General features: G+C 40.2%; 1 protein-coding gene across 1 annotated transcript; it reads left to right on the top strand.

Moving 5' to 3' along the window:
• Positions 1–260: 260 nt before the first annotated feature.
• Positions 261–8477, top strand: LOC107697564 (sodium- and chloride-dependent GABA transporter 1-like). Its single transcript, XM_016498362.1, has 15 exons — positions 261–622; positions 1473–1831; positions 2090–2221; positions 2382–2482; positions 2603–2712; positions 3027–3159; positions 3400–3534; positions 3626–3729; positions 3952–4076; positions 4467–4579; positions 4833–4964; positions 6101–6203; positions 6819–6919; positions 7004–7171; positions 7755–8477. Exons 2-15 carry the CDS (start codon positions 1597–1599, stop codon positions 7860–7862), a joined length of 1800 nt encoding a protein of 599 aa, XP_016353848.1. The 5' UTR covers positions 261–622; positions 1473–1596; the 3' UTR covers positions 7863–8477.
• Positions 8478–9560: the final 1083 nt, after the last annotated feature.

Here is a 9560-nt window from a genome sequence, read left to right as displayed (position 1 = left end):
GCAACATCCTACAACATACTGCAAGCTACACCTACTTGTATTTTGGTGTACTTTGGTCTGCAATTCCACATTCACAGACTTATTAAAATAAAATAGATTACAAATAAAATAGATGAATGAATAAATGATTAGCAAAAAGTAATTGCAGTGAGTGGGGCAGTGTCAGTCATCTGATAAAACACATGAGCTGTGTCACGCAAAGACCAATTGAAAAAAAAAAAACAAGAAGAAGTCATATACAAAGCATATAAAAAGCGCTGAGAAGAGAATGTGCCCAGTGTCTGGGATCTCAGTGGTGGAGATGTTGTGTTCGGGGAGGGTCGACTTTGAGCTGACATTGAGAGTGACGGTCTGTGCTTCTTAACATCTCTGGACGCTCATGGTAGACGGAGCTGCTCGTGTCTCTGGCTCTTTCCCCCTGTCCTTCAGCACCACAGAATTGGACAGCACCAGGCAACCAGACCCTCCTTCACCTTACCCCTCAGGATAGCTGTTTGCTTCACTTGACTTCATGGAAACATTTTGCACGGGTTTGGAAAAGTAAAATTCCAAGTGTCTGATTTGGAGAGGAACCAACGGATACGCCCCGCCACAACCAAACTGGCAGGAAAACTGTTCCAGTGTAAGTAGATCACATTTGACTGATATAAAACAAGAATGCGTTTGTCTTCGTAGTTTTAATATGCATGGAAAAGGCTCCTGCATAGTTGTTTGAAAGTTAAACATCTAAAACGAACTGTTTTAACGCTGGACTTCAGTCAAACGCGATGTTTGTGCTCGCTTATCAGACTCAACAGTCTACAACACTATTGTGCATGCTAGTGGGATTTATTTATTTTGCGTTTTTATCGATATGTTAGTCTCGCACTCGTCAAGCATTCATTTATCCTGCTAAAAAGCTTCCGTAATAATCTGCGTGTTGGCAGTTTTGCGCGACTTTTTGACCCCGCATTTCTCACTGACGGCGCGCGCAAAGGCTTCGAGCGCTCGGACCTTTGCTGATTTTACCTGGATGTAAACGACAAATAATAACCTGACGAGCTTATTCGAACTGTCTGACATAACCAAAATGAGATCTATGATTAGGATCCGAGAGAAAATTATCTAAACTTCACCCGTTGAATAATTTAAATAGAGTAAGAAATGCAAATGCTTTGCCATTCAGCAAACTATTCTGCAATAAACCACAGTCACCCTTAAAGTTTTAGATAACAGAAATGTACAAAATCGGTTCGTTCAGTTATTTAAAATAAAGAAATGTGGACAGACGCGTTTTGCCTGAGCTTTTTATGCCCATCACACGTGCGCCAATTAGTATTTTATTTTATTGGATATTTGTATCTTGTTTAATTTAATCTTTTTTATTACGTTATTATTGTGTTGATGAATTGACATCGAATGCATTTGACGAACATCAAGCACAGGTGAAATAATGTGTATATCTAAACTCGCTTTGTCTCAATGGTTTCCAGGTCAGTGTCAAGCTTCTTTGGCGTTTTTTGACTCTAGTCGTTGGTTACCCGAACCGCGAAGCTGCTGTCTACGTGGACCGGTGCTGAACTCTCCCGTCCGACTGCCAGGACCAAACCCAGAGACATGGCCACGAACGGCACGAAAGCATCCGATGGACACGTTTTAACAGAGCTGAACGAAGCGCCCACCGCCAATGACAAACCAAAAACTCTGGTGGTGAAAGTTCAGACGAAAAGGGAACTTCCCGACAGAGAAACATGGCAGGGAAAATTTGACTTTCTTCTGTCTTGTGTTGGCTATGCCATTGGACTTGGCAATGTCTGGAGATTTCCCTATCTATGTGGAAAAAACGGAGGAGGTAAAGAAACATCCCGGTTGTTTTTACCATGCATTTCCCCCTCTTAATAAAAGGATAAATACATTAATAAATAAATAAATACGATTTCGTAATGAACGAAAATCACTCTGCAGATTGAATAAGCTACAAACTAGGCTACGCTTTTTGTCCAGGATACGCGCGAAGTGCGCAATCATTGGAAGCGCACTGGAAGCGTGGATTTTAAAATCGGATACATATTTGAATATGTCTCATCATGTTACTCTTCTGTCTGTATAGGGGCGTTCTTGATTCCTTACTTTTTGACCCTCATATTTGCTGGGGTCCCGTTGTTCCTTCTGGAAACTTCCCTCGGTCAGTACACGTCCATTGGGGGTCTTGGAGTGTGGAAACTGGCCCCTATGTTCAAAGGTAATCAAGAACCACAAATAACCCTCAGATGAATTACTCCATGCTCTTTTTTAGAAGCGTGTAAATTATGGTGTCACTGCATTATAGCGCAGTCGTACTGTGTCCTTGCCAAAAAAATGATCTGAAAGATTGAGTTATTTTAGCGCACATGTCTCCGTAGGTGTTGGGCTGGCAGCAGCAGTCCTGTCCTTCTGGCTTAACATTTACTACATAGTCATAATCGCTTGGGCAATTTACTACCTGTATAACTCATTCACCACAGTAAGTACACGTTTTCCACTTTAGGTGTCAAATGTGAAATTGCTAAAATACCAGTGACTGTTGCCTAGATTCTTGAAGCACTGTCTCAGGTATTGTCCTGTTTGAAATGTCCTGTTTCAGGAGCTCCCCTGGAAATCTTGTGACAACCCTTGGAATACAGACAAATGTTTCTCCAACTACAGCATGGCAAACACCGTCAATATGACAAGCGCCGTCCAGGAGTTCTGGGAGTAAGGGCAGACTGTTTTTTTTGTTTCTTTTTTCGAAACACTCTGGAATTTCGTATTCTAGCAACATACAAACACATTCCTTTTGTCCTCGGCTGTGTAAAAGAACCACTGTTGTTTCACAAAAATGCAGCTATTGTGCTATTTTTGGCAAGCAACCCTAGCTGAATGCTTTGCATCGGCAATTAGACAGGCTCTATTTCAAACTGTTTACATGAGTTACATGAGCTGACAGATATTCTACGTTCTCTAATAATATTCTACGTAAATTCTACATCTACGTTCTCTAATAATGTTTGTTCCCCTTTCTCACTCAGACGTAACATGCATCAACTGACTGAGGGTTTGGATAAGCCAGGAGAGATAAGACTGCCACTAGCAATAACACTGGCCATTGCCTGGGTTCTGGTCTATTTTTGTATCTGGAAGGGTGTAGGCTGGACTGGAAAGGTAAGAATGTCCTTGCACGTCACAATATGACATTCGGCCATGCTATTTGTTTTTAACAAATTCAGAAATTCAATAAAGCTCTGAATATTCGAAATCAAGGCTTTGGGATCAGAATCTCCTAAATAATGAAAGTCTGTCATACTTTCACAGAGCTTCCCAATTGTTGTTTTTCAGACAGAATCACGGCGCAGTGTCGCATAATATCAAAGCATTTCTTAAGGCTGTTGATATGTCTTTCAGGTGGTATATTTCTCAGCAACATACCCATACTTCATGCTGTTTATTCTGTTCATCCGTGGAGTGACGCTGCCTGGAGCGAAAGAGGGCATTTTGTTCTATATCACGCCTGAGTTCAGCAAGCTGAAAGAATCAGAGGTAGAGCGCTTTGTAATTATCATACGGTAATAGATGTGTTTGCAGGCGTATAATTTGGTGAATTTCTACCATGTCTCGTCTTTTCTCGTAGGTGTGGCTTGATGCAGCCACTCAGATCTTCTTCTCTTACGGTCTGGGCCTGGGCTCTCTGATCGCCCTTGGGAGCTACAACCCTTTCAACAATAATGTTTACAAGTATGCAGCAACTGTAAGATTTATTAAAGGGCGTTCAAATGTTACCCTTAATATGCATCGTTAATCAGTCACATGCGTGAAAATTTTGTATTTCAAAACAGCCAAGCGTTTTTGCCTACAAAAAAATGCTTCCTCGTCACTCTCAATACATCACATAGAGTAGATAATAGGATAAATAATGATGGATCACTAAACAATTACATGCTCTCGTCTGCTTCTCAGAGATTCTATCATCGTCTGCTGCATCAATTCCTTCACCAGTATGTTCGCTGGATTCGTCATTTTCTCTATCGTAGGTTTCATGGCCCACATCACACAGCGGCCCATAGCAGACGTGGCTGCATCAGGTAATTATGATGGATTTCAGTCTGATCACTGGATGAAGACCTACTACTATACTTTGTGCAATCTCTTAAATGTATGACATAGAGAGGTGGCTACATCAACCATCAAAGCTGCTACCACAGTAATTATTAAAAAAATGCATCTTGCTTATTTTAGGGTTTTTGGTAACAGGGTTGCTAATATTACAAATCTCAGATAACATAAGTTGTAAGTAAATAAAACAAAAATCAAATAATATTTGATTTGAGGTTTACAATCTGTGCTATGCATAAAAGTGACCAACACTGAAATTAGACATTAGAGCTTTATTGTTCAAATAACATATTACATTTATTTGTGTCTATGCCATAATACAGATATTCTAAAGCTAAGTAAACCTGTTTTGATCTCAGGGCCAGGGCTGGCATTCTTAGCCTACCCAGAGGCGGTCACACAGCTGCCCATCTCACCGCTCTGGGCAATCCTGTTTTTCTCCATGTTGCTTATGCTTGGCATTGACAGTCAGGTAAAGAGCATGTTTCAAACATGCATGCGTGTGTCTTCAGGCATCCATATTTGTGTAGTAATAGTATGTCGATCCAGGTATTAAATATACGGCTGAATTCAGAATAGCATATACAGTGGCATGCTATTCCAAATTCAGCCAGTATTTCTGACTTGAATACAACCAGTCCATTTAGATATCCTTTTAGTGTTTGTCTTTTAATTATCATATACTGTATATCTTTCGAAATAAATGCTTTTTTTATGCTGTGTAGTTCTGTACGGTGGAGGGATTCATCACTGCTCTCGTTGACGAGTTCCCCCGCTTGCTACGAGGAAGACGAGAGATCTTTATCGCTGTTGTCTGCCTCGTGTCTTATTTGATTGGCCTGTCAAACATCACACAGGTAAATGCACACATACTCCTCACCTTTCTATGGATTTCACATCACCCCATGAAAAGAGATGGAGGCTGATCACGATTTTATTCTAAAGCTCTGTATGTAATGGAATATATGGTAAAGATACATACAAAGAGTGGAATACGAGCTGGGATAACGGTGGAGGGATTCATCACTGCTCTCGTTGACGAGTTCCCCCGCTTGCTACGAGGAAGACGAGAGATCTTTATCGCTGTTGTCTGCCTCGTGTCTTATTTGATTGGCCTGTCAAACATCACACAGGTAAATGCACACATACTCCTCACCTTTCTATGGATTTCACATCACCCCATGAAAAGAGATGGAGGCTGATCACGATTTTATTCTAAAGCTCTGTATGTAATGGAATATATGGTAAAGATACATACAAAGAGTGGAATACGAGCTCTTGTAGACTCACCTCAGAGGACAGAAACGTTTGAGTGTTTTTGCTGGGATATGTAATGACTATGGAGTGTTCAACCACTATATAACCTCACACTGTTATATAAAAGCTAGAGAAGACTTGGACACTGCAGGAGAAAAAAAATGAATTCCAACTATTACTTAACAGATAATGCAGTAAATAAATAAAAATAAAAGTAAATCGACTAGATTACGCACAGGAAAATGATGGCATGAGATGTTTTGGGTGTGTCTTGGGTGAGACCGTGTATATGGTGTCATTCCACACCATTCATCAGTGCATCTTACAGTCACTTGACCCTTTTCATGATCCAATTCATTTGTATTTGATTTGTTTTCCTTTCCGCGGAAGCAGTTTAACTTAGAAATATTTCACATCACAGAAGTAAAACATCATTTCATCTTGACCTTAATAAAGAGCACAAGTGCTTGTGGTAATATAGCAAATCACGGAGATGCTCACAACCATTTGAACCATTGGATATGCAATTATATATAATCCTAACCCAAATACAACATACTTTTCAGGCCAATCTTGTGACTCACAGCAGGGAAGAGAAAGCTAGTTTCGCTAATGCTCATTGCTGCTACCATGCCTTTAAACCCAAACACAGCTAACGAGATGAAAGAGCTGGTTTTCGAAACCAATGTAAATGAACCACATCTCTCGCTAATCATGGCAATCCTTTTCTCGACAGGGTGGCCTCTATGTGTTCAAACTGTTTGACTACTATTCTGCCAGTGGAATGTGTCTGCTGTTCCTGGTGTTCTTTGAATGCATCTCCATATCCTGGTTCTATGGTAAATATGCAACTTCGTCTAATAATTCGGTAAATTTCCTTTTCCAAGCAGATATTAAATTGCTGAGAAGTCGATGTTGCCTGCAGTGTCCTGTGGCGTGACATTTAGCATGCATTTCAAACAAAATATTTAAAAAATAAATTGCATGCTGTATTTATGACCTCATATTAATTAAATTAATACATGCAAAATTTTGTTTCACACCACATGATCATTTAAAGTGAATTAGTGAAATCAATGAGGTGAAAAAGAAAGCTGATGCTTCGCTTATAGATTTTGTAGGTATTAATTCATTCGCTTTTTATTCTTCACATCCAGACATAACGCATAACGCATGCTAATTATTATCAAAGATCTTTATAATTCATGCTAATCTCGCTGTCAGACTCATTTCTACACTCAGTTGATCTGAATGAATATGAACCTGTTGAATTTTAATTGTTGTGCATGGCAGGCTTGATTATGCAAACTACTGCATGATTCTCTATTTGCATTTATGAAGGGGCGCACATATAGCAGGCCTCCACTCGGCAATAATCCTCGGCGAACCGCTCGTGCATTGTTTTGCAGTAGCGTATGACCCTCCCCGTGATTTTTATTCTGTGCCTACCGCAGGTGTCAATAAATTCTACGGCAATATTGAGGAGATGATTGGATACAAGCCCTGCATTTGGTGGAAGCTGTGCTGGGTCGCATTCACCCCTCTGATTGTGGGGGTAGGTGGTTTTATGGTGTCTTTATGTACTTGAAGCATTCCTAAGGTGGAAACACAGGCTGACTATTTGTTCCTTCTGTCGTAGGGTGTGTTCCTCTTCAGCGCCTTTCAGATGGTCCCGCTTAAAATGAAGAATTACGTGTTCCCAAATTGGGGGCAAGGTATAGGCTGGTGCATGGCCCTGTCGTCCATGGTTCTTATCCCAGGATACATGGGCTACATGTTCCTCACCCTGAAGGGCTCATATAAAGAGGTAACTCTTGCATTTTCCTCATAGCCTCAGGTGCATCTGTCAGGGAACATGAAAGTATCTCCACTGACGACAGAGTAATTGATTTAGATTGTGTGCATTATTAATGCAGATGTTTCAGCATGGGGTGAAGCATGCACTGTTCCTATTTCGTGGCCATTGGATTCATTCTAATTGCATCAATTAGTCTTCCGTTCTTGCCATTTGAGCATGCAATCAGTGACTTGGACTGATTTGAACGAATTAGACAGGAGTTTTTTTCACAGGAGTATTTTTCGCCGCACGAAGCGTACCTCTCTATCACTGAATCATGTTTCTGAGACTAGTAATTAGGAACAAAGAGCCCCAATCCCAATTCAGCGTGACTAGCGTGGATGTAGCTTGTAATAATCCCTGACAGACTTGAATCACAGGTTCCCAGCAGGGACGCAAAAGTTTGGATTTGGTTTCGATTGCATCTTGATTTCCTAATTGTACCAATCAAGGGCCGTGATTTGTGCTTTCATGCTTTTATACTTTCTTTGCTCAGCAAGAATAGTTTGTCTGAGCTGGAATGGCAGCTGATGATTTTCCTTCCCTTTCGCAGCGCCTTCGGATAATGACTCAGCCCATGACGGTGGTTCGGACTCAAGAGAACGGGCCAGAACAGCAACCTGAAAACCCCACTCCAGCCAATGACGAGGCCTACATCTAACCGCCCTCCCCCTGCTTCACCCCGAATTATCAAAGGTCAACGTTCAGAGAGAGAATAAAAGAGTAATCACGGTTGATCACAACCAAGGACTTCCATGACTAGAGTATATTCACCTACCTCCGAGGGAAAACCAACCTGATTACAGTTTCAATTGTTTTGGTACATATATACATAGGGTCAAAAAAAATCTGTCCAGCAATGTTCTAGGGTTAATCTATATTTCATATGCAACATATTAGTCTTTCTAAAAAAGAAAAAGAAAAAGAAGAAGAAGAAGAAAGGGTCACGGTGTAACCAGAGGATATCATTTAAGTGATAATTCAAGATTTGGCATCCCAATGTAATTTCAACACCACCGTGTTAATTTGATATTACATGTAATTAATGTATTAAAAATGCAGTTGTAGGTTAGAATCGAATTGTATCTGATTGTATCTGAAAAAAAAATATATATATATACACATTCATATATCTATATAAAAGCAGGGAGCGAGAATATGGGAGCGTGCAACGGGGCAAGATGAACCTTGGATACGGTTACGTAGCCAGACGACACTTTTCAAGACTCTACCGTTTCAAATAGCCCTTCTCCTGTTTAGCCCTCGGGCAAACCCTGAAAAGCACAAGACCAGTATGGATTTGGTTTACAAACGCCCCAGGCAGCGATGAATTACCAGCCGCGGGTGCCAATTGACATCAAAAAAGACTGTTACTATTTTTTTCCTTTTTTTATTTTCTAAGACAAAATAACTTTGTATGTGTTTTTTAGGATCATTTTAGTACACGTTTTCTATGTAAGAGTAAGAAGGACCAAATTCATGTTTATGCTACTGACAGATCTGAAAAACTGTTTTACGTCGCACCGTATCACTGCACAGGGTCCGAAAAGTCATTTTTGGGGGCAGACGTACCCCGTGAGACCACTGTTAATCCTGCTCACCACATTTGCATGCCACTGCTCAGGAAAAATGGCGAAAGTGACCAAAATTTGCTCTCCTGGATCAAAAACGATTATAGCTGTGAGCAACCTTCAGCAAATAATCACTTCTGAGCAAAAGCTATAGTCTGTTGCCATGGTTTCTAGGGTCATTTTGTCAGACATCATTGACAAACCAGCACTCTGTGTCAAAAAAATGAAAGAGACGTTGTTCGAATGAAAATATGTCAAGGAGAAATTATGCTGTTTTCTTTTTAAATCTACAGACTAGATGGGCAATAAATAATTTACCTGAAATCATATAAAGGGATATACGTGTGCATGTGTGTGTGTGTCTGTGTGAGAGACAGAGAGAAATGACTGTTTTATTTCCACTGTTTTAGTTTTTAAAATGCCACTGGTGAAAAGCACAGAGCTTTAAGTTGACAAGCCACAAAGGTATCCGAAAAAGAGCACTGCTAGTTTGCTTCTGTGGCAGCTACATGTGACAGAGATCTGGATTAATTAGTCAATTTATTCTCTGCAAGACGTCTGATGAAAAAATGTGCAATCAATAAGAGTTTTTCGTGAAATTGTATAAATTTACCATTCATCAGATTTCTCTCTGAAACAATGTTGTAAAACTGTACCGTGTAAAAGTACATGTGAATGTCCGTTTTGAGGTTTTTGTCTTGTTGATGAACCTTATATTATTTGCTGTTTACTGCAATAATGCATCGATCTCAGAAACTATATAAAGCACATATCTTTCTGAAATGTAA

The sequence above is a fragment of the Sinocyclocheilus anshuiensis genome, unplaced genomic scaffold (genome assembly GCF_001515605.1).
Source record: "Sinocyclocheilus anshuiensis isolate Anshui unplaced genomic scaffold, SAMN03320099.WGS_v1.1 scaffold1320, whole genome shotgun sequence".
In the NCBI taxonomy this organism is placed as follows: domain Eukaryota; kingdom Metazoa; phylum Chordata; class Actinopteri; order Cypriniformes; family Cyprinidae; genus Sinocyclocheilus; species Sinocyclocheilus anshuiensis.
This window is presented reverse-complemented; position numbering and strand designations above follow the sequence as displayed.